Here is a 23806-nt window from a genome sequence, read left to right on the forward strand (position 1 = left end):
ACAGCTCGGGTGTCCACCACCCGCCCCGCTGGCCCTGCCTTCGGGGCTCTCCTGCCGCTTAGGCGCCCAACCACCCCAGCTGTGAGCCGTGTGTCTCCAGCCCCAGGGCCTTTGCACGTGCTCGTCCTCACGGAAGGCTTTTCTCAGGTCGGTTACCTTCTGTTCACCCCTCAGCTCTCAGTTCAGCCACGTGGCCTCAAGGGAGGAACCTGGAGAGTGTCTCGGGCTCACAGTCACAGTGTTTTCAGGAAGACTGCTCGTCTCGTGAGGACAGCCGTTTCTCAGCGTGGAGTGCAGCAGGAGAGCCTCCTGGCCCAGCCCCTGCGCCCCGACGCTGGCTCTGGGTTCCCGTCGCTTTGGCTCCTTGGGGTGGGGTCCACCGCAGCCCATGCCTGGGGACTGACCATGCTCTTCTCCCGCTTTTCTTGGGCTTCTTCATCTTTTTCCGTATGATGTTTAGTTGCTCTTAAACACACGGGAAACTAGGCCTCCAACTGCGTAACATGTTAAATGCATTTTCCAGTTTCTTGCTTGTCTTTGACTTCGCTTGCAGTGTTGTTTACATACCGAGATTTCATTTTATTTTGTTGAGGTGTAGTTGATAGACAGCGTTTGTTTCAGATGTACAACGATGGTTCAAAATGTGTATATATTGTAAAAGGGTCACCACACACTGTTGCAGACGTTTGAGATGAGAAGTTGTAGCGCTTCCTGGGGGGGCTAATGGTAAAGAACCTGCTCGCCAGTGCAGGAGACGTAAGAGACACGGGTTCGATCCCTCGGCCAGGAAGATGCCCTGGAGGACGGCATGGCAACCCGCTCCAGTGTTCCTGCCTGGAGAATCCCATGGACAGAGGGGCCTGGTGGGCCACAGTCCACAGGGTCACAGAGTCGGCCACAACTGAGCGCACACACGTGGAGAGCTTGTCACGTTCTCTCTCGTAGCTGTGCTCTCAGACGCGGTGTTGACTGTACTCACTGTGGATCCCGTCTCAGGGATGGTTCATCTCGGGCCTGGCGTTCGTGCCCTCGGGCCTCCCACCCACGCTGCCCACCCCCGGCATCACACAGCCTGTTCTCACACACGGAGACTCTGAGTCTGTCCCCCCAGCTCTGGGCGCGAGTGCTCTGGGGGTCCTCACTCGGCATTTCAGAGGACTCTGCTGTGCTCTCCTCGTGTTTCTCTGACTTCACTGTTCACGTCTGAGTCTTTGGTCCGTGCGGGGTTTGTCTGGAGCGCGCTGGGAGCCCCCACCCTGTTACTGTCCAGGCGGCCGCCGCTGGCCCGCAGTGCTCACTGGTGACCGATGTGTCCTGTTGGCAGAGTGGACGCTTCTGCAGGACGCGGTGTGCCGTGCGTCTGACGTCGGGTGGGGTGGCCCTGCCTCTGTCTTGTGTAGTTGTCCTCACGGATCTCCACACTCGGTTTTGTCCAGTTCTGATAAAGCACATGTGGGGAAGTGTGTCGGGAGGAGAGGTTGACTCAGGGGGTGAGCATCTCTGGTGTTCAGTCAAACGTGGAGCCGTGGGGTCTTCCTGGACCCCAGCCCCAAGGAGAGAGGGGAGGGGTGTGAGTGTGAGCTGGCCTGTGAGTGTGTCAGTGTGTGTGTGAGTGTGAGCCGGCCTGTGAGTGTGTCAGTGTGAGTGTGAGGCTGCCTGTGAGTGAGTCAGTGTGAGTGTGAGCCGGCCTGTGAGTGTGTCAGTGTGAGTGTGAGCTGGCCTGTGAGTCAGTGTGAGTGTGAGCCGGCCTGTGAGTGTGTCAGTGTGTGTGTGAGTGTGAGCTGGCCTGTGAGTGAGTCAGTGTGAGTGTGAGCCTGCCTGTGAGTGAGTCAGTGTGAGTGTGAGCCGGCCTGTGAGTGTGTCAGTGAGTGTGAGCCTGCCTATGAGTCAGTGTGAGTGTGAGCCTGCCTGTGAGTGTGTCAGTGTGAGTGTGAGCTGGCCTGTGAGTCAGTGTGAGTGTGAGCCGGCCTGTGAGTGTGTCAGTGTGAGTGTGAGCCGGCCTGTGAGTGTGTCAGTGTGAGTGTGAGTGTGAGCCTGCCTGTGAGTGTGTGAGTGTGAGCTGGCCTGTGAGTGTGTCAGTGTGAGTGTGAGCCTGCCTGTGAGTGTGTCAGTGTGAGTGTGAGCCGGCCTGTGAGTGTGTCAGTGTGAGTGTGAGCCTGCCTGTGAGTGTGTCAGTGTGAGTGTGAGCCAGCCTGTGAGTGTGTGAGTGTGAGTGTGAGCCGGCCTGTGAGTGAGTCAGTGTGAGTGTGAGCCGGCCTGTGAGTGTGTCGGAGCACACAGAACCGGAGCTTTCCTCTTGGGGTCTGTGTGTTGGGCTCTAGCAGGGCGGGTCCGGACGGTGCGTGTGTGGGTCCTGCCCCCTGCTGGGCACCGTGGTGCCCTGAGTGACGTGCGTGTCTCTTTGGGTGCCCCTTGCTGGTGCCCCTTGCCCTCTGCTCCGCCCACCGTCACCCGGCCCCGGCTCCAGGTGCCTCAGGACCCTGGGCGGACTCAGCTCGCTCCCTGTGGCTCCTGCAGCCAGGCTGGCCGCGACCTGGGAGTGCCCGTGTCTGGGTGCGCCTCTGCTGCAGGAGGCATGTTCTGTCTCGTCCCCGGTGCCTGACGACGTGGCGGCAGCGTGGGCACTCCCCTCCGCCCAGAGGGGACGGCTCGGGGAGGCGGCGGACAGGAGGGCAGGGCCGTGGTGAGCGAGGTGTCTGTGGCCCACAGAGCTGACCGGCGCCGACCTGAAGGATTGCGTGAGCAACCACAGCCTCAGCAGCAATGCCAGCCTGCCCAGCGTGCAGAGCTGCCGGCGTCTGCGCGAGCGCAGGGTGGCCAGCTGGGCCGTGTCCTTCGAGCGCCTTCTGCAGGACCCACTTGGCGTTCGCTACTTCTCCGTGAGTCTGACGGGCAGTGGGCACCCCTTCCAGCGGGACTGGGCAGGCGGGGCAGGCGTCTTCCCCTCCTGCCTCAGCCCCAGACTCTCAGGCCCGGGGTTGGAGGGAGCCTCTCTCTGCTGCATCAGGGCCTCTGTGAACCCTCATCCGCTGCCTGTGAGCTGGGTCGGCCCTCGGGAGGGATTCTCGGCTCCTTGGGCATCCCCAGCCTTTGAGTTTGTCTCTAGGGGAACTCTGGAGAGGCGCTTGGCACCTCTGGTTTCTGTGAAAGGGGAAAATCAGAGTAAAGTGGGGAAGAGACAGCACAGTGGTGAGGTCCCCCCACCACTGACGGGCCCTCTTCTGAGGACCATGTGATGGTTAATCAATGGTGTTTTCCTTAGGATTTTCTGAGGAAGGAGTTCAGTGAAGAAAACATTTTGTTCTGGCAGGCCTGTGAATATTTTAATCATGTTCCCGCACATGACAAAAAGGAGGTAGGTTTTTCGGACGGGGATGTGGGGTGGGGGGTGGAGGGTGGGGGTTTCAGTGGAGGTTCACACCTAGTGCGGTCTGAAAAGTCCACGCACAACTTTCACATGATTAAAAAAAATGCCTCTTTCAGAATGTTTCTTAATATATGTGATATTTAATTTTGCCTAAACTTAGCTTTCATAAATGCCTGGAGCCCTAACACTTTCCTCAGCACATGTACTGCCTGCCGCCCAGTGTGGACGGGGAGCTGGGAGAGAATCTGGGGGGGGGTGCATTCCAGGAGCTTCCGTCTGGGCAGCCACGTGCAGGCTGCGTGGGGCGGGCGGGGTCCCGGCGCGACCTGCCCTGAGGCAGCCGGTCCCCGCTTCCCTCTGACCCCCGCGCTCGGCGCCGCAGGGACCGCGTGGCAGGTCCCAGCCCAGGTCTTCTGAGCATTCAGATTGCCCTTTGACAGGACCTGGAAAGGAGCCAATTCATTGAAAAGTTTCATGCCGAGCTGGTACTTTCGGTCAGTTTTCAACCAAGAGATGGTTATTAGGTCCCAAGAAAATGCGTCTCCAGTGCCCGGAGTCATGTCAGGCGTTCGGGCTGCAGTGGTGAACAGACACAGAAGGCGTGTGCAGTCTGCGTGTCCGGCTCACACGCTGCCCCGTCAGCTCTCCTACAGGGCCCGCGAGATCTTCAGTAAGTTCCTGGGCAGCAAGGCCACCACGCCAGTCAACATCGACAGCCAGGCCCAGCTGGCGGACGACATCCTCAGCGCCCCCCACCCCGACATGTTCAAGGAGCAGCAACTCCAGGTGACGGCCCTGGCAGGGACAGAGGATGGGGTCCTGGAGGGCTGCTCCCACAGGCACCAGCCCCCGCAGGGAGTGTAGCGGGGCCCCCCGCACTGGGCTCCCATCTCAGGGCCGGGGTTCAGCAGGGCCTGGAGCAGGAAGGCCCAGCACCGCGTCCCTGTCTGTTGGCTCCTCTCTGTGCGTGATCACAGGCTCATGGGCGTTGACACACACAGATCCATAGGTGTTTGGGTCTCTTCAGCTTTAGGACATCACGGTAATGAGAAGTGTTTGTGGGACCTAGTGTCAGAGCCCGTGTCCACGCGGACCCACTGTCAGAGCCCGTGTCCACGCGGGACCCAGTGTCAGAGCCCGTGTCCACGCGGGACCCAGTGTCAGAGCCTGTGTCCACGCAGACCCACTGTTGGAGCGCGTGTCCCCTGGCCTCAGCAGAAGTTCCTTCTATTGCCTAGTCACAAGAATTAGGTTAAAAAATGGAGGAAGGTATTATCTTTTTATACATATTTATATATTTGGCTGCACTGGGTCTGAGCTACAGCGTGTGTGTTCTAGTTCCATGACCAGGGATTGAACCTGAGGCCCCTGCATGGGAACCCTGGAGTCTTAGCCACTGGGCCACCAGGGAAGTCCCGAGGAATGTATATTCAAGGCAGGTCTCACTTCCTTTAGATTCTGGTTGCCTTGGTTTCATTCCTGTTTAACAAAGTCAAGGTTGTCCACGACTGCACCTTGCCTGTCCTGAGTCAGCTCAGGCGCTGGCTTCATGTCGGTGTTGGACCGGGCTGTTTGTAAGCGTGACCCCAGGGGCTGGCGTGTTCCAAGAAGCATGATCACACGTTGAGGAGCCTGGGTGACCCCTGCAAGGGAGACAAGGGGCTCTGGGAAGAGGCCTGCACCTTGGGGACCGAGGGTCCAGTTCCGTCTGTGATGGGGCAGCGCTGCGTTTTCCCGGCAGATCTTCAACCTGATGAAGTTCGACAGCTACACACGGTTCCTGAAATCCCCGCTGTACCAGGAGTGCATCCTGGCGGAGGTGGAGGGCCGCCCGCTGCCCGACGCGCAGCAGGTCCCCAGCAGCCCCGTCTCCAAGCACAGCGCCAGCTCAGGCCACTCCAACACGTCCACGCCCAAGAAGGTGCCCACCCGCGCGCCAGCCTTCCCCAGGAGGGCGCTCTGCAGACAGCAGACGTCCCTGTTGGCGTCTTCCCTCACTCGCAGAACCCGAAAGGCCTGCACTCCTGGGGCTCTGGGCGGGGCGGGGGCCAGCTGCTGGTCTGGAGGGGTTGGCGGGCTGCACCTCCCTCGGCGCCCCCGCCTGGGCGTCCCACCCCACTTCCCTTCGCGTGTGTCTCCTGCGACCCTACAGCAGCGTCACGCTGTTTTAATAGCGCTTTCCCTTTGACGGCAGTTGAGCGGAAAATCGAAATCAGGACGGTCCCTGAACGAAGAGCTGGGGGACGAAGACAGTGAGAGGAAGCGGAAAGGCGCCTTCTTCTCGTGGTCGCGGACCAGGAGCACCGGACGCTCCCAGAAGAAGAAGGACCACGGCGACCGTCCCAATGGTTCGTGGTCTGTCCTGTGCGGGGGCTGGGGGCACGGAGGAGCCAGTGTGGGCTGTGCTGTGAGGCGGCCCACGGAGCAGCTGGCTGGGGACGCAGGGCGGCTCCAGGTCCTCTGAGAGGCACGGGGTATGTTCCACCCCCGCCCCCCAGCCTCGGTGCCCTGCGGGGGGCTTAGTGCCTGCCACTCAACCACCGTCTTGCCCGAGCTCTTTGTAGAAAGTTTGGGAGATACAACCAGGAGAAAAGAGGGAAACACAGGTGTCTGCCTTCCGTCCACCCAGGCAGCTCTTGCTTTTCTGCGGTGTGCCGGGGACCATGAGCCTTTGTCGTTTTTTAAAGAAAATGTGACACCATAGCTCGGTTATCAAGCATTTTCAAAATCGTCATTTTATTGTCGCAAATCTTAAAGGTCAGCATTCTAGAGCTTTTTCCCTGTGCTTCTTTCTCGTGTGTGCCTGGGAAGAGAGGGTGAGGGGGGCGGGGGCGTTGCTGAGAGGAGGTGGTGGGGTAGGGGTGCGAGGCAGCGGGGGACGGGCTGTTTATTCCCCACAGACTGCCACGAGCAGGGTTATTTTCCAGCAAGTCACCTGTAGGCTTCAGGCCTGGTCCCCAGGTTTAAACCGGGAGCCCTTTGGGGGCTCAGACAGGGAACAGCTGAGGACGGCGTGGAGGCAGCCTCCAGGGGCAGGGCCCGCGCTGTGCCGGGCGGTGTGTGGAGGGTGTTTGTCTCCTCCTCAGAGCAGCCCGCAATGGGGGCCTTGTGTCCCTTTTACAGAGAGAGGCGTGGGGAGGACTGTGCGCCTGGTGGGGCCCTCAGGCTCCGGGCCGGCCGGGGACCGCTGGGACAGCAGTCTTTCCCCAAAGAAGGGCAGACGGCTGGGGGATGGGGGTGCCGTGGTCAGTGGGGTCAGGGACCCCCGAGGACCCAAGATGAGGGAGGGCCTGCCTTTCTAGGGCTGTGCCCCCAGAGAGGACCCCAGGAGGCCAGGGCCCCCATACCCCGATCTTTAGAGAGCCACCTGGAAGGGGTGCTAAACCCTGAGTCCAGGGCCCTCCCCAGGAGCTCTGACTCGATTGCCTGGCTGTCTGTTGCTTTTGGAAGGTGGTCGGTGGGCCCTGGGGGCCTCCATGTAATCGGGCCCCTGCTCAGCCCCAGGGCCCTGCACAGAGGCCTCATCCGGGAGTCGGCGCTGTGCTCTGGAAGGGCCTTTCTGCGGCAGAGTAGGCGCGACTTTCAGACTATAATTAGCTCTGTTAGTGACCTCAGACAGTGCGATCATCGCTGGTTCAGGACTTCCCAGGAGCTGACGGTGAAGCTGCAGTGACCTGCTGCCTGTTAAGCCGTGTGCGGAGATAACGATTCCGGATTAGTGAGGGGCCTCGAGGCCCTGCACTTGCTGTGTGTTGACTGTGAGGCGGGGGTGGGGGGCGCTCGGCCACGAACAGAGCAGAGCACAGGCCTGGGTCGGGCTCCCGGCTCCGATAGGTGCCAGGGGAGGCCGTGCTGTGCACGGGCCTCCGAGCCAGGCTCCTGTCCTCCCAGTACATCTGTCCAGCCTGAGCCGCTGGGGGTGTGGGGGCCCAGCCACGCTTGGGGAGTGGCTGCGTTACGTGAAGAGGCATGAGGCTGGTGCGGTGGTATTCTGAGTGCCCGTGTCCCCGCAGACGCCCTGCACGCCAACGGAGGCCTGGCCCGCCGGGAGTCACAGGGTTCCGTGTCCTCGGCTGGGAGCCTGGACCTGGTGAGTGCCTGCAGAGCCGCCGCCCTCGTCCACGGGGCTTCCAGGAGGAGCGGGGATGGGTGGGAGGGTGCCCTGGAGCACCGAGAATATCTCGGGCTTTATTCCCCAGCGTTTGTTCTCGATCGGGCACGTGGCTCTGGACGCCCACGGGAGCAGCAGGTGCTCCTCTTTGTCTTGGCACCTGCACATCCGCGGGGCGGTGAGCTCCGGTGCCCCGCAGCCGCGCCCGTGTGCTGGGGGTGGTGCCCGACCTGCCCGGCCCCGCGCCCTTCACCCTGGTGAGCCGCCTGCTGGGCCCCCGTTTCCAGTGACGTGGAGGAGGCGTTGGCAGACCGGCTGGCTTCTTGGCTGCTGTCTGACGCCAGCTCCGGGAAACCCTATTGTCAGCAGCCTCGTCTCTTGAAACGGCCAGGCAGGGGTTAGGGCAGGATGCATTTCTTCTCCATCCGGGGCGGCACCAGGCGGAGTTGTCAGGCAGACTGTGCACCAGTCGGCTGTTGCCACCTCACGGGCCACCCGCGGTCCAGCGGCTTCAAAGTACGTGTCTATCACACGTGCATCCGAGAAGGGCACGCTGGGGCCATTTTCTCTCCGTCTGACACCTACAGACTCGTTTTCTGAAGTCACATTTGGGTGAAAGGGATTTTCCGACCCCAGGAGAGTGTGTTACGAACCTGAGGAGCAGGGTGGTCAGACCTTAGGAGGATGTGTGTGGAGAGCCCCTTTTGGCAGGAGGGGCTCCTGGGGCTCAGGGACCTGGAGGCGCATTGTGGAGGGACCTGGGGTCTGCCCCGGGAGCTGGGCCGCTGTGCGGCTCCGGTCCTGCCCTGGGACCCGGCTCCAAGTGCAGCAAGGGGCCGCCCACCCGCGCTCGCCCCCTCCGCACCACGCGGTTACTGCAGCGCTGCTCTGCCCCGGCCCCTTCCCCTGGTAGAGGGAAACGCATCTGCCCGCCGTGAGGCCCGGGCCGCGGGCACCGCAGGCTGCAGCCCCCCGCCTGCCCCCTGGAGGAAGGGCCCGGGGCCCCCTGTGTCCCCACCCCACCTCCCCCCACCTGCTCCTCTGACCTCGGACGTGTGCTGCTGCCCCTGAGCCTCGGCCTGGCCGCACCCCCTGCCCTGCTGTCAGTCCGGTCCTCCCAGAAAGGCCTCCAGTCCTGGGAGGTCAGGCAGAAAGAGCCAGAAAAGCAACCAGAAGCAGCGGAGGTTGGGCCGCAGGCCCTCAGTGCTGGTCCAGCCTGCCTCACGTGTCTGCGGCCCCCAGACTGAGTGGCAGGCAGGCAGCGCAGTTCATGGACCCCGAGTGGCCCCACGGGGCTCCAGAGGTGACTGCATGCGCTTCTGGGTCAGGGAGGCCAAGACCAGACCCCCCAGAAACCACAGTGGAAAGACCCATCCTGTTCTGAGCAGGAAAGCTGTGTGGTTAGCTGTCAGCCTAACCCTTGTGAGAGTTAGACCCAGAGGTTGGAGGGTGGGCCCATCCGGACGGCACCCGAGGTTGAGACAGGGGCTGGCTCCCTCCCATGTCGGCCGGAGGCCCTGCAATGCAGCATGCACTTGTCAGAACGGGCTGTGTGCTGGAGCTGGGTGTGCACGGGGGGGCGCCCTGCCCCCGCCCCGGCGTGTGCAAGCAGCGCCAGCCCCGCCCGAGCGCCCCCACCCTGTGCCCACCCCGTGTCTCCCTGTCCCCAGCCAGAGGCCTGCAGAACTCTCGCGCCCGAGCGGGACAAGCCGGCCAAGCACTGCAGCATCCAGCTGCCTGACGGGACGGCCTGCGTGGTGCTGGTCAGGGCGGGGCTCTCCATCAAGGACGTGCTGGCCGGGCTCTGCGAGCGGCACGGCATCAACGGGGCTGCCGTGGACCTCTTCCTGGTGGGCGGGGACAAGGTACGGCTGCGGGACCTCGGGCCCTTCTCCGGGGGGCGCCTGCCCTGTGGGGATCCTGCTGGTGGGGAGCCAGCCCGCCCGCATCTGTCCACCTCACCCGCGGGCTCCCTGCCGCCTCTGCCGGAGCCCCATCCGGGAGCCTGGCTGGGCTGTGCACTCCCCCTGCGGGCTCCGCAGCCGCGCTGTGCTCCCCGCGGCTGTGCTCCCCGCAGTTGGCTCCCCACGGCTGTGCGCCCGGCCCCTGCTGACGTCCCTCTTGGTTTCTTCCGTGTGCTTGAAGCCTCTGGTGCTGCATCAGGACAGTAGCATCTTGGAGTCCAGGGACCTGCGCCTAGAAAAACGCACTTTATTTCGGTAAGAAAAATGCAGCTGCCGGTTCCGTAAGGTTTGCGGAGCCACAGGGCCGTTTCTGAAGACTTGATATGCTGGCCTCCGCTCCGCTGGGATGGGAGGGCCAACACCCCCACTGTGAGCTCGGAGGGGGAGGAGTCCCTGGGGCCAGAGGGTCACGCTCCCTGCCAGCGACCACCGTCGGGCTGCACCCGGCGCAGGGCCGTCCCGTGGGGTGGCTGCTGGGGGCCGCCGGGGGGCGGCCCCCGGGTCCTGGAGAAGCCCCTGCAGGCTCTCTCCCGGTGGAACAGGGCTGCCCTGGTGATGGTGACGCTGTGGGTGCCACGCCGCTCTGCTCTCGAGGGAGAGCGTCTGCGTGAGGGTTGCATGTGCGTGTGCAAAGGCGTACTTGTTTCTCCCCCTCCGCCCAGGCTGGATCTGGTGCCGATTAACCGATCCGTGGGACTCAAGGCCAAGCCCAGCAAGCCCGTCACGGAGGTGCTGCGTCCCGTGGCGGCCAAGTACGGCCTGCGCCTGAGTGAGCTGGTGGCCCGGCTGGTGAGTGACCAGGCTGACGGGGTCACGGGGCCCCCTGTGCTCTGAGCTGCCCACGAGCTCCTGCCTGCTGGGGTGCAGTTTGCCCCCAGTCGTCCACGAAGTGGCCTGTGGCATCCAAGGGACGGATGAGGAGCGGCTGGTGGCGCCCAGAGCCCTGGGAGGGTGTCACCTCCACCCGTCTGCCTCCCACCCTGCAGTGGAAACGCTCGCTGTTCATACCCCTGTTGTGCCCTCTGGGTTTGAGTTGAGATTTGGGGGTTTTGGCCCAAGGAGGCCAAGAAAAGAAACAAGGAAAACCCTGCAGCCTCCTGCCATTTGCGCATCTGATCAGGCGTCGGTTCAAGGGCGGGAGCTGCCCGATCCATCCACACCAGACCCTCATGAGCCCGCTAACTGCCCAGCTGCGCACATGCTGAGGGTCTGATGGCACTTCGGCATTTCCCAGCTGGCCATCGGGTTACTTAGTGAACGGGTTAAGGAGGGACAGAGCAGAGCCCCACCCTGTCGCCGGAGGGCGTCTGGGGGTACTCGGGCCAGCAGGCTCGGGGCTGTCCTCACATGAGCCACGTGTTTGCTTTGAAATGTAGTGATTTTGGGACCCACTGGGGGCTTTCTCGTGGCTCAGCGATAAAGAACACGCCTGCAACGTAGGACTCACAGGAGACATCGGTCCCTGGGTGGGGAAGATCCCCTGGATGAGGAAATGGCAGCCCGCTCCAGGATTCCTGCCTGGAGAAGCCCATGGACAGAGCAGCCTGTGGGCTACAGTCCATGGGGTCGCGAAGAGTTGGACACGTTGAGGAGACTGAGCACACAGTTATGGCCCATTGGTCTGTGTTCTCCTATCTTTACAAAATATACTGTATCAGAGATAGATTGCAAGTATTGTTAGGATTTTTATTTTCTCTGAGACGAGCTCCAGAATTGTTCAGAAATTTTGAAGTGAAGCAGAGGACCAGCCCTGAGGGGAACCCAGGGCTCCCTCCCCCCAGCTTGGGACAGTGGGGGAGGGGACGGGGGGGAGCATTGCCCCAGAATCTGGAGTCTAGAATGTGCCCGATGGAGAGGCGCATGGCCTGGGTGTCACGTGGCCTCCCTGCCCTCTCTTGATTGAGCTCCTAAGCTGTGGCTTAACGCTCTGTGCCTGTAGCGCTCTCTGTAAAGTGGGGGAGTCAGGGCAGCTTGCTCATGGGGCAGCTGTGGGGCTTCTGTCCCGGGGGGCTGGCTGGCGGTCAGGGCTCCTTCCATGCTGATGCCTGAGCCAGAAGGGTGGTCCAGCCGCTCCAGGGCGAGGGGCTGGGAGAACTGGGGAGGGCAGAATGGGGGCCCCGTGGGTGGTCTCCGAGGTTACGGCTGTCCCGGGACCCTCTTGCGGACCCTCCTGGGTGAGCTGTGGGCCGCTGAGGCCAGAGGTCATGAGCCACCTGGACCTGCTAGCCTTGTCCACTCCCCACTTGGCTGGAGCTCTGGCTGTGTGTCGGGTCCCTAGGTAGTTCAAGAGCCAGACTGCAAGTTCAGATTGTTTTTTGACAGAAACTGTGGGACTCGAACAGCAAAATAGTCTCCCAGGGGAGAAGGGCAGGACCCTGGGCCTCAGACCCGCCTGCTTCCTGCTCTCAGGGAGGGGCGCGAAGCCCCACTGGAGCTTCCTGGCAGACTGAGGAGCAGCGAGGCGGGCTCGGGGTTGCCCCCTCCAGGCTGAGAGTCGTCCTGAGACCTCGGCCAGCTTGACTCGGGGACTCAGCTGTTAGTGGTGCCACCGCGTGCCCTCCACCCCCGAGTCTTCAACCCGACTTGGCGTAGCCCGCAGCTGGCCCCTGCTGATAGCCCCGTTCACGCCGGTTCCTCAGGGTGCCTGTGTTCGGGCAGGCCTGCCAGCGTTTGGGATCCGTGTCATTCTACATCAGGAGTCTGTGGCCAGCCCTGCTGAGGTGGCAGGATGTGGGGTCAGCTGGCCTGTGTGACTCCATCAAGCCTGGGGTGGTCTTGCTGGCAGATGGACCACACGTGGTTGTTCCGGAGAGCTCCAGCCCACATGGGCTGCTCATTGCACCATCTCTGCCTCTAGAGTGGAGAGAAGGAGCCCCTGGACCTTGGGGCCCCCATCTCGAGTCTGGACGGACAGCGGGTCATCCTGGAGGAGAAGGACCCCTCCCGAGGGAAAGGTGAGCGGAGCAATGCCGGGTCCCGGGCTCTGCTGTCTGGGTCTCAGCATGACGCCGTAGAGGGCCGCTAACGGCTTTCGGGTCTCCCGGGGCCCGGCAGCTCCCCGCCATGGCCGAGTTCAAGCCTGACGGGCATCTGATGTGGGCAGGAGCGCTGGGGCCTCGCCAAGTGTGTCTCCTCTGCCAGGAGAAGGGTGACGGGCCCTGCCGAGACCCCGGGGCAGCAGTGTGACCACCGGGGCTCTGTCAGGTCACCTGGCCTCGCCTTGGGTCTCAGGGACCGGCACTCCCCGGAGGACTCAGCCCCTCTCAGGCAGGGGGTAGCGGGGCCATGTCTCCTGCAGGGAGCCCCTGGAGTCCACTGAACAGGGCGAGCTGTGCCGGGAGCTGCCCCATCCCTTTCCCGGGCTGACTCAGCTCTGAAATGGGGCGCCGGTCACTTGTCTGTGCCCCCGGGTGACCGGGGCTGTGGTGGCCTCTCTGCCCTTGGGGCTCCAGCGCAGCCCCTCGTCCCCCTCTGGGCCCATCTGGGTTCTGAGAGTGCAGTGCGCTCTCCCCCTGCCCGGCGGCCGGTCTGGGGGGCGAGCGGCCTGAGCAGGGCCCCCTCCAGGGTCTGATGCGGTGGGACCCCCTGGCCCGTGTGCACAGGTGAGTCTGAAGGTGCAGCTGCAAGCAGGTGTGTGCAGGGGGCAGAATGCTGCTCACAGGCGGGAGGGCAGGACTGCGCCGGCCCGTCCTGGGCCAGAGCAGTGGCCGTGTACCATGAGGGCTGGGGGCCAGCCTGCGGCCCTGACTTGGGGCAGTGGCCATGGTTGAAAATACGTAATGAATGTGACAGCCTCCTACTTTCTAAAGGCACTTGTGCCCAACAGTCCCCAGGAGGCCCTGTCTCTCACTGCAGAGCCCAGTGAGCATGGTCGCCCTCCCCCTGCCCTGTCCAGAGGCGGCCAGGCCAGGGCGCTGGTCCTCTGTCCCTTGGCCCTGTGCGGGCACCTCGGCCTGAACGTGATGGAGATAAGGGACCTGAGAAGTTTGGCTTCTGTGCACCTTTGCTCTCAAAGACGGATAAACGTTATTGTGTTGATGTGGAGATGGGCTTGTGGTTCACTGCAGTATAAAGTCGATCTCGCTGTGTTCAGCGTCCACAGATAAACAGAGAGCTGCGCCGGTCAGACAGAGCACAGCTGGAAACGCCAGCTCCAGGAATCACTCGGCTACGGTAATTTCCCCTCGCCCCACACCTGCGATGCTCGGGGGCGGCGGCCCCAGCAGCATTTGGGCCTGTGCCCCGGGGTGGGGGGTTCTTCTAGGGCCCCTTTGTGGTGCCTGCTCCCACTGGCCTGGGAATCGCTGGGTGGGTGTGTGTACCTCACATGCAGTCTTTATTGCGATTGACTTTTCTGCAATGCATGTAAAGCCCAAATCCGTGCAGTCTGTGTTTCCAAGTCCCCTGTTATGTAACTGATGAACGTGCTATCGTGTCTGCAACGTGAGTGGAACTTTGACTTTCCTTCTGACGCAGGGAGAGGAGAGAACGCTAGGCAAGTCTAATTCTATTAAAATTAAAGGAGAAAATGGGAAGAATGCTAGGGAGCCCCGGCTTTCAAAGAGAGAAGAATCTATTGCAAAGATTGGGAAAAAAAAATATCAGAAAATTAATTTGGACGAAGCAGAGGGTACGTGTACTTTTTAAAACTTGCACGTTTTTCGTGAATGCATAGGATCCCTAGACCCTTCTCTGGGTTATGCCGCCGGGGTGACTGTGACCCCTTCTCACTGAGAAGTCGCCCGTGTGGGTATGCAGCTGTCGGTGTAACCTTACTAAAGCCCCAGTTTTCAGACAGAGGGCCGGGCCTTTCAGGAGTTAGGGAGCCCCGGCCTGGGGCTGCAACAGGTGGTCTCAGGGTCCCTGGGGCGGGTCCTCGTCAGGAGGGGGGCCCTCGCGGGGGGCGGGTCCTGTCAGGGGGCGGGCCCTCATCAGGGGGCGGGCCCTCATCAGGGGGCGTGTCCTCACCAGGGACGGGTCCTCGTCCGGGGGCGGGTCCTCGCGGGGGGCGGGTCCTCGCGGGGGCGGGTCCCAGGTGAGGCGGAGCCCTGACTTCGCTGACCGCCCTGGTCAGAGGCCCGGAGGGGACGCTGTGTGTCAGGCCGTGGGGGCCGGCCGCCCGCGCTGCCCCGGGACCGCAGGCCGGAGGAGGGCAGCGCGTGAGAGACAGGGAGGCGGGAAGCTCTCCCTCCAGAAGCCAGTAACACAGAGAAGCGCTCGGAGCAGCTCGGCTTAGAGCTGCCCTGGACCCGGCAGCGCTTCCGCTCGGCCGGCTCGTCGCAGCTCCGGTGCTGCCTGGCCGCACCCGCGCCGAAGCGCCCGCCTTCTGAGCGCCCGCCTTCTGAGCGCCCTCAGGTGTGAGGCTGCAGGCTGCTTGTTGGTCAGAAGCTAAGACTGTAACCTTAGTTAGCTAAGCTATAACCCCAAGAAGGCTCAGTGTTAGACACCGTCTACCCAGGAGGGTGGACTCGAGTTACAGCTGAGAACCCACCCCGGTAAGAACAGGCTTCCCGGGTGGAGCTAGCCGTAAAAGGAACCCACTGGCAGTGCAGGAGACAAAAGAGACGCGGATCGACCACGGGGTGGGGACGATCTGGAGGAACACACGGCACCCCACTCCAGTATTCTTGCCTGGAGAATCCCATGGACAGGAGCCTGGGGAGCTACAGTCCGTGGGGTCACCAAGAGTCGGACACGGCTGAGCGACTAACACTTCCACTTTCAAGAACAGGAAGGGCTCTGGGGGGCATCCAGGAAGCTAGAGTACCTGGCCAGGGGTGCCGCAGGCGGGTGTCCCGGAGCAGCGGGAGGGGGTCGAGGGCTAGGCACTGCTCACAGGCCCAGGTGGTGCCCAAGGACGCCCGCACGCGGGTTCACGGGTGCCGGACACCTGGGCTCCTGGTTCTGTCAGGCCGTGGCGTCTGGTCAGCAGCTTCCCTCCTGCTCAGAAGGGAACCAGGTGGCTGCTGCCCCGGCACTCAGAGCCAGTCCAGGGAGGACCTGCAGCCTCCCGGGCTCTGGCTGGAGACTAGAGGGTGGGAAGGCCCGGGGCAGCTGGACGGAACTTCTAGCCGCGCGCTTGCCCGTGGGCCGGAGGGGACCCGCTCTAAAACCTGGTCACTGTGGGTTTTCTTGTTAGAGTTTTTTGAGCTCATTTCCAAAGCTCAGAGCAGCAGAGCAGACGACCAGCGCGGGCTGCTGAGGAAGGAGGACCTCGTGCTGCCCGAGTTCCTGCGTCTGCCCCCCAGCCCCCCAGGGCTCGCCCCCTCACCTTCAGCCGCTGCCAAGGCCTTCGACCCGAGACCTGTGACGGGTCACGGGGAGGAGCGGGCACCCCGGCCCCGAGAAAGCCCGGCCAGCAGCCCCGGCTCCGGCGACAGCCTGCCCCTCGGCGCCCCCGGGACCCCTAGCCCGCCGGCGCAGGAAGTGGAGGCCGGCAGCGTCCAGACCGAGGAGGGCGAGCACGTGGCCGACCTGACGCTCACGGGGGAGGGGGACATCAGCAGCCCCAACAGCACGTTCCTGCCGCCGCCCCCCACCCCGCGGGACGCGGCCGCACCTCCGAGACCAGGTACCTGCGGGCGCGCTGCCCCTGCTCCCCTTTGACTGCCCTCCTCCCGCTGGCCCCGTGCCATCCGCCCGGCGCTGGCGTTGTCCACACAGTTTCCAATTAAAACGAGAGGGCGGTGGGAAGTGAATCCCCCGCCCGGAGTCTCTTGAGGGAGGGTTCAGCGTGCTTCCTCCTCGGTGACCGTGCTTGTCCTGGCTGCCCCCGCCCTCTCTGAGAGGGCCCAGCGCCGCTGAGGTCGGAGAGTGGCCAGGACGGTGGGAGGGGGCGGCGGGCAAGGAGGAGGCCTCCTGTGGGGGGCGCTCATGAGCGGCGCCCCCACCGGGCCTGGCGCGCCCCGCTGTGCCTCTCCCCAGTTCGGGGCAGTAATGCCACCAAGCAAGGCCCTGGGGATTTCTGAAAAATGTGTGTTATTTTTACAATCTAGATCGCTAGCACTTTCAGTATTTTAATCTCAAGACTGAAAAAAAAAAGTATTTGTCTTGAGCAAGTGGGAGAAGCCCTATGTGGCTTAGAGCCCGAGGCTCATGGTGACCCCCCAGGTCCGGCCGCGGGGGGCTGCTCCCCCTCACCACATCGGTCAGAGCACGTGGGGGCCCGTGGGCCTGGGGTTCCCTGACCCGGGAGGTCAGCACGGTTCGTCCAAACGGAAGCGTGAACGTGTCACGTGAGCCGGTCCCGAGACGCACGAATGTTGGCTGAGGAAGGGAGGCCCCTGGCCTCGTGGAGAAGGGCCTCAGGGGGCACTCCGCCCGCCTGCCGAGGGCCACGCCCGTGCCCGGCCCGCGGGCGGGGCGGCTCCTCACTGTGGGCTTCTCCGCCGCCGGGAAGGCCCCCTTTGCCTGAGTCTTGCCTGGGATGGGTCCTCCGGGACCTGCAGCCGCATCTCTGGGGACCCCGGGCTGCGGTGGTCTGGCTCGGTGCGCGGGGTGCCGGCTCTGGACAAGGGGCTGTGTGGGCGGGCTCCCCGCGGGGACCAGGCAGGGCCTTCCTTCTCGCATGTGGCCTGCTCTGCGACGCCGTCTCCCCTTCCATCCCCTGCACACCGTGCAGCTGCATCTGTGCTTTGAGTCTGTGCTCCTTCAGGAGAAATAAACTCTGCGTCTGACCACCGGACTGCTTGAAAAGTCTTTCCTCCTTCATTTGAAAACCTATTTTCTCTTTAGAAAACGATAGGTGTATTTTAATCCATGGCAAACACTGCACATTTTCGTGTAATTCATTGTTTAATATACTGGCATTTGAAAATAGACCACTCTAGATACACTTGGGAGCCTCGGGTGTGTCTGCAGAGAGAGCTGCATGAGGGCGGGATGAGGGGGGTGTGGCTGGGGAGGGGGCGCTGGACGGGCAGACACAGCGCACGGCAGGGGGGCAGCGGGGGATGGCTCTTCCCTCCCTGAGCCCTGGGGTTAGGGGTCGGATGGCTCAATGTGGGGGGTGCCGGCGCTGCTGGGTGAGGTGGCCTAGCCGGATCCTTCCGCCTCGCCCCCAGTGACCCCAGAGCGCAGGCGTGCTGGCTGCTTGCGGTCCAGCTACCTCCTCCCCAGCTCCACACTCCGCTCGGGCATCGAGCCCACGCGGTTTACCCAGTGGGGCCTCTTTCTGCCCCTCGCTCCTGAGCCTGGGCAGGGTGACGGGTGGGTCCCTGCATCTCCCGGCACATTGCTGGGGCCATGTGAGCCCCATCCCCACCCCCGCACCCCCGTGCACTGGTGGGTAGGAACCCAGGTCATGGCCAGTGCCGGCAGCTACTCCTGACCACCGTGGCCACCCCCACCGCCCCCCAGCCCCCAGCGAAGTGGGGGCCCTGGATGCTTGCCTCCTTGGGCGTCCTAGGGGGTGCTCACCAGAGGGACCCTCCCCTCCTCCCGTGAGCCTTGGGCTCACCTTGGTGACTCAGAACAGCACCGGGGGTTCCCCAGCCAGTGGGGGCACTGTGGGCACCCTTAGGCCAGTGTGCTTATTCTTGGGGTCCATTGGCAGGTTTCAGGCAGCGTTCGTCCCCAGTTATAGGTACTGTGAGTTGTTTCCTAGAGGGTGGCCATGGAGACCCTTCTGTCCAGGGTGAGAGGCAGCACGGCCATGCCGCCAGGCCGTGAGATGTGGAACCCAGGGCTGCCAGCTCTGTGCCACCCCGAGGAGAGGGTCTCGTCAGGGTGGGCCTCGGTCCCCAGCGCCCACGTTCAGAGGCCTGTCAGAGCCCTTGGGACGGACGCGTGTCCAGCGTGGTCTCCACGCAGGGCACGGCCTTGCCGCATGGCCTGCCGCGGATTTGGTCTTGTTAACCTGTTTGGTGTCCAGCAAAGCCCCAGGAGGTGGTGGGCACGTCCCGTCCCGGGGAGCATCGGCTGGGTGTGGATATGAGTCCTTGGCCCCGATGGAGCAAGTGTCAGGCCCAAAGACGTTGTCCAGGGCCCTGCAGAGGGCTCAGGGGGTCGAGACGCCCCTGTCCACGTGGGTGGGTGTGGCGAGGGCGTGGGAGTCACCCCGAAGGGCCTTGTGTTCCCAGGGAGACAGCAGGGTGTTCAAGGCCGAGGAGAGGAGCCGTTGCAGCGCTGACTGGTGGGGCCCGGCCCAGCACCCCGTTGCCCCCAGGTGTCGGGCGGGGTGGGTCCTGGCCTTGCCCCCGGCTGAGCGCTCAGCGGGGTGCCATAACCCGGGTGCGGGCTTGACCCTGTGGGACCTGCTGTCGGGCGCTGGGCTGAGAGAAGTGTGTCCTTCCGCGCCCGCTCTGCCCACGGACGGGCCCTCTGCCCCCGCCAGGCGCTGGGCAGGCTTCCCCCTCCTGTTGCCCGGCAGCGCTGGGCGGTGGGGCCTGGGTCAGGGGTCGAGCCCTCCCTTACCCTTCCCGAGGAGCCCTCGCCACCATCCTGGCCCCGCTGGGGGCTCAGCCCGAGGAGCACTGGACGGGGCGGAAGCCCCCTGCCCTGGGGACTCGTAGCCCTGCACCGAGTCCCGGGCCCCCAGAGGCACGTCCAGTCCCCAGAGCGGGAGGGGCCCGCAGTCACTTCTCGGCGGATCCAGGAAGTGCTGCCACGTGGCCGTCCCGCCAGGGGTCGCTGTGGCCTAGTAAATCGGTTTCCATGGAAACCGGGGCGGGGCGCGTCACCCAGGCAGACAGGGCCACGCCCTCCACTGGGCAGTGTAGGCGGCCAGACCGCGTGCCCTCGGGGTGGCCCCGGGTTCCAGGAGCCCCTCTGCCCCTGTCCGCCCGTCCCCCACCCCAGCCTGGGCCCCCAGCCACAGCCTTGGTATGTCTCACCTGCTAATGCCCAGGTGAGGCGGGAGCCCTGGGCCGCGGACAACCAGGGAAGCCCGCCTGGCTCCACAGCGGGCCGCTACCTGCGCCCAGGACGTCAGGGCCTCCTGGGACAGCTGTGCAGGTCTCCCCAGCACGGAGCCCAGCCCCGTGTGCCTGCTCCAAGTGCCTCCCGCCCCGGCCACCTCCTCTGCACTTTGTCCATTCAGCCGTCCCCTCTCCAGCAGTGGCTTGGCCCTTCCATCTGGGCTGCAGAGGGGCACCCCCACCGCACACACCTACCTTCCAAGGCAGACGGGGCGGCTGCTGGACTTTCTCAGGGACACGTGGGTGCTCGGGGGTCCCGGGAGGGCAGCCCTCAGCCAGGGCTGTATCCAGAACCCCCTTTCCAGCACAGCACCCCGACCTTGCCCTGGCCAGGACGGACCTGAGCGGACCTCCCACAAGATGTCCCAGGCTCCCATCTCCACCCGGCCAGCTCCCCAGCCTCCCTGGGACTAACCGAGCTGGCCCAACATGGCCCCAGCATGGGTGAGGACAATTCCGTCCTCCTGGCCACTCAGGTCGCTGGCCCTGGGTCTCTGCTGCATGTCTGTCCCCCTCGCGTCCCCTTCTCCGTGTCTACCCTGAGTGCCCCGCAGGTGCCATGCCACCTGACCTCTGGGTCTCTCCCAGTGGAAGCCACGGGACGCTGGTGGCTGGTAATACGACCTCCACCACCTCCGCTGGGGCAGCCCTGCCCACACCCTCGCCCCCAGGTCTGCCCGCCTGCGTTCCGTGTGGCCCCCCAACCTGCCCTGTGCTGCCATGGGCTGCAGCCCTGGCACCTGGCACCTGCAGCAGGCACCCCCCACCCCATCACAGACACACGCTGGGGGCTGGGGTGGGGGGAACCTCGTGTGAATCAGGGCTTCAGTTGGGCTGTTCCCTGACTTGCCCTTGGGGGCCCAGGCAGCCTCCGTGGAAGGGAGCTGAGTGGGATGGGGTTCCCAGGGCCAGCGGGGGCCTTGCAAGGGCCCAGCAGGTCTGGAGGCTGAGGCCAGACCATGACCCTGGGGGTGGCTGCGGGGTCAGGCTGCACCAAGGCCGTCGGGAGCCCCGCCGGCCCCCCAAAGGAGGATCCTTCTCCCGACGTGGAGCCTTGAGGGCCAGAGCAGATCAGCTGCTAGCTAGGAGCTGCCCGGAGGGTCCCAGGAGGGGCTCTTTGGTCCCAGCTGCTGTGAGGGGTCCAGCAGGGGGCCCCCAGGGAGGGGCTGGCTGTGCCAGTCAGAAGCACAGAATCCAGTCGGCCAGGGGTCCTGGCCTGTGACCCCTGGGGCAGCTCGAGGGGTGGTCAGTGAAGTTCCGGCTCTGGCCCCACGTGTGGGGTCTGGGGAGATGTTGGACAGAGGACTCGGGCCAGCTGGTGCCAGGAGTGAGCCTGGTGTACAGGGCAGCCCGGCTTCCTTGGAAGAAGTGGCCCTTGAGCTCTGGGTGGGGGGTGGGGGGTCCTCTGTGCTCCGCCCCCTGACAGGAGGGTCACGGGGAGGCCGGGAGAGCAGTTGCCATGGGCAGGCCCTGGCACAGAGGCTGTGCCCCTGACACTGAGTCACAGGCCTGGGGCTGCCGCTGCCTCGGAGGAGCAAGTCTGGGTGGCGGGAGGAGCCTGGACTGCAGCCGCCCTCCTGAGACGCACCCATCCCAAGCCCGCGGCTGGGCCCACCCTGCTTGCCAGCCTCTGTCCTCCTGGCGGGTCCATCCGAGCGGGGCTGGACAGGATCGGGCCGTGTCACGTGGTGTGTGTGGGCTCACAGGCCTCTTCATGCTCCAGACAGGTGCCCCAAGTGGGGGCCAGCGGCTGAGGAGCACACCCCCGCCCGTCCCCACCGCCCCAGATCCAAGGGCAGGCCAGCCCCACCCCATGGCTTCCTGGCCCCCGGGGGGCTGACTGGCAAGCACGTGACAGGCCCAAGTGGAATGTTTGTTGAATAACTAAAGGACTGATGGTCTGGGAGGAGCATCTTTCCCGGGCTGCTCCGCTGGACCCTGGGAGCCCTGGAGAGGCCACTTTCCTTGCAAATGCTCTCCACCCCTACCGTCACACTGCCCGAGCAGAACGCGTGTGGCTGGGCAGCCCCCCTGGGAGGCGCAAGGCTGATCCGCCGTGGGCGTCCCTTCTGCCACCTCTGTCAGAGGACGCCGGGCCCCTGCCTCTGGCTTAGACTTGCCCCAGGGGTCCTGGGGGCCACGGAGCAGCTGGGGAAGCAAGGTGCAGACCCCCGCGGCCACCCCCCCTCACTCGTAGGCCTCTGGTCCGCAGAAGGAGCCGTCTGCACCCTCCCCCGCAGGTGGGGAGGGGCGGTCAGGGGAGTGGGACCCTGTGTTCCTGAGCTGGAGCCCCCTCCTCCAGCCTGTCCACCGGGGGGCCGGGGCTGGAGTGTCTTCCCCTGCACCCCAGACATCGGAGGGTCCTTGCTCTTAGGCTCACCGAGACCACCCCAGACACGCTGCGTCCCGCCTACACCTGGCCCAACCGGGGTCTGGAGTCGCGCCTGTGTCCCTGAGCCTGGCGCCTGTCCTGGGGGTGAACCTGGGGAGCCCAGTGTCGGGGCTGAGGCTGAGGGCCCGCCCAGTGCCCTGTGCCCTGCCCACACCCGCCTGGCTCCTGGGGACCTCACTCTGTCCCGCTGGGGCTCCACCCGGGACCAGCCAGGGCAACAACGGCAGTGACCACCGCCTGGGGTGGTGGGCGGGGAGGTGTGGCTGCCTACCCCAGGGTCTGGAAGCTTCCAAGGCAGTCCCAGGCAGCCTGGAGCTCCTGGGGGTGAAGGGGGAACTTGGAGTCAGGGCCTGGCTGCTCCGATCAGCGAGCAGGCTGGAGAAAGGGGCGCTTGGCCTGCGGTGTTGCTGGCAGAGCGGGAGAGCGTGGAGGGGGGGCGCCCGGCAGGTGGACCACGGCAGGGCCAGGTCAGGAGGGCCCCGGGGGCCCCCTGCCCACCCTGGCCTGGGGGCCACGGCCCTGAGAAGCCAGCAGTGCGGCCCGTGGGTGCAGACCCCGAGTGCCTGCGGAGGGCTTTGCTCCCAGTGTCCGGCCCGTCTGCGACAGCCCCACCCAGCACTCCGTGCTCCCGAGCCCAGCAGTGCGCGTCTCTCTGGAGCCCCCATCACGACCACCTCCCCGATGCCCCTCGGCTGCAGGCAGCCCCCCACCCTGGGGAGGAGAACAAGGGGCGGTGGGGGGCGGCGGGGAGCTGCCCCGCCTCGGGGCCCAGCTGGGTGGGCAGCCCTAGGTGGGTAAGCTGTCCCGTCTCCTGGCTGCACTGGACCCGCACAGGGAGCCCCGGGTGTCCCCTTGCCAGACGAGGGGCCCCGCTGGCCCCAGCACCCCAAGCCTCCCAGGCCCAGCACCTCCAGACCCCACCCCCAGCACTCAGGATCGCAGCTGCCCTCACCCCTGCCCGCTCCCCGGAGACCGCTACCCGCCTCGACCTGGGACCCTCCTCGGGGTGCCTGCTGAGTGCTCCCAGGAGCAAAGGCCGAGGGGCCGCAGGGCAGAGGTCACCGCCCCTGGGACGCACGGGGCGGAGGCGGGGCTGGTGCGGGGAACCCCTTGGCAGGGTCTGAGCGAGGAGGGCGGCTGGGGTCTCCCGCCAGGGTGGGCAGGCGGGTGACAGCCTCTCTCCTCTCCCTGTGACAGCAGGCGGGGCCCGTGGCAGCCGACGCCCCCCGGCCAGCACAGTCACGGACATGGACCGAGTTGCTGGTGCACCGCCGGGGCCGGCCAGCAGCGTCCCAGGGGTGCGGATGGCCCCCTGGAGGCCACGGGCCGGCGGGGCCCCAACGTCGGCCCGCCCCACCCCGAGCCCTGTCCCCGGAGGGCCCGCCAAGCCCAAGGCCAGCCCGCACCACGCCACCTTCGTCTGAGGCTGCCGCCCGCCAGCCAACTCTGCGGACCCTGCACCCAGGCTGCCGGCTGGGACATGTGCGTGGAGAGTGGTGGTCTTCAGGGGGCAGCTGAGCCCCCCATCGGGGGCCTCGGACAGGCCAGGTCAGCCGCCCCCAGGGGCCTGGCCTCAGAGGCCCGCCAGGGCCAGCTCAGAGGGCTGGTGGTCCGGTCCCTGCTGCTTGGAGCCCAGCCTTCCCGCAATAAAGTGTCAGTGCGGACCCGACTGTCAGCCTCGTGCTGGGTCCGGGGGCAGAGGCCCTGTCCCCAGGGAGCCGTGGCCCCCGTGGCCCCGGGCACATCGCGAGGACAGGCTGGGGAGAACCGGCTCAGGGGGGCGAGGTCAGAGGCAGGCAGGGAGACAAGGCTGACCTCGGGGGGTGCAGGGCCCAGCGTGTGGGCAGCTGGCTGAGGTCCTGCGACGTCCAGGCCCCATCTTGTCTGCTCCACGCCGTCTGCCAGGGGCCCCGCAGGGTCGTCCTCTTGGGGCGGCTGCCAGTGGGGGCGGGGCTCGGCCCAGGGACCCCTCAGGCCACCCTGCCCCGAACCCCTGCCCCCGGCCTTGTGTAGACAAGTGGTCTGGCAGGGCCAGGCTGCAGTGACCGTGTCAGG

General features: G+C 65.0%; 1 protein-coding gene across 4 annotated transcripts in view; it reads left to right on the top strand.

The window, feature by feature from the left end:
* Nucleotides 1-23415, top strand: part of RGS12 (regulator of G protein signaling 12) — a 119491-nt gene extending 96076 nt beyond the window's left edge. For all 4 annotated transcript variants that reach the window (XM_043906053.1, XM_043906052.1, XM_043906055.1 and 1 more), the window contains 15 exons: nt 2710-2879; nt 3263-3355; nt 4010-4153; nt 5109-5288; nt 5562-5715; nt 7381-7457; nt 7567-7735; nt 9153-9343; nt 9624-9697; nt 10105-10231; nt 12300-12396; nt 13536-13615; nt 13919-14072; nt 15582-16013; nt 22949-23415. In XM_043906053.1, coding sequence (XP_043761988.1) covers nt 2710-2879; nt 3263-3355; nt 4010-4153; nt 5109-5288; nt 5562-5715; nt 7381-7457; nt 7567-7735; nt 9153-9343; nt 9624-9697; nt 10105-10231; nt 12300-12396; nt 13536-13615; nt 13919-14072; nt 15582-16013; nt 22949-23175 — 2369 coding nt within the window. In that variant the 3' untranslated portion in view covers nt 23176-23415. The remainder of the gene's footprint in view (nt 1-2709; nt 2880-3262; nt 3356-4009; nt 4154-5108; nt 5289-5561; nt 5716-7380; nt 7458-7566; nt 7736-9152; nt 9344-9623; nt 9698-10104; nt 10232-12299; nt 12397-13535; nt 13616-13918; nt 14073-15581; nt 16014-22948) is intronic.
* The last annotated feature ends 391 nt before the right edge of the window (nt 23416-23806 follow it).

Source organism: Cervus elaphus, chromosome 6 (genome assembly GCF_910594005.1).
Source record: "Cervus elaphus chromosome 6, mCerEla1.1, whole genome shotgun sequence".
In the NCBI taxonomy this organism is placed as follows: domain Eukaryota; kingdom Metazoa; phylum Chordata; class Mammalia; order Artiodactyla; family Cervidae; genus Cervus; species Cervus elaphus.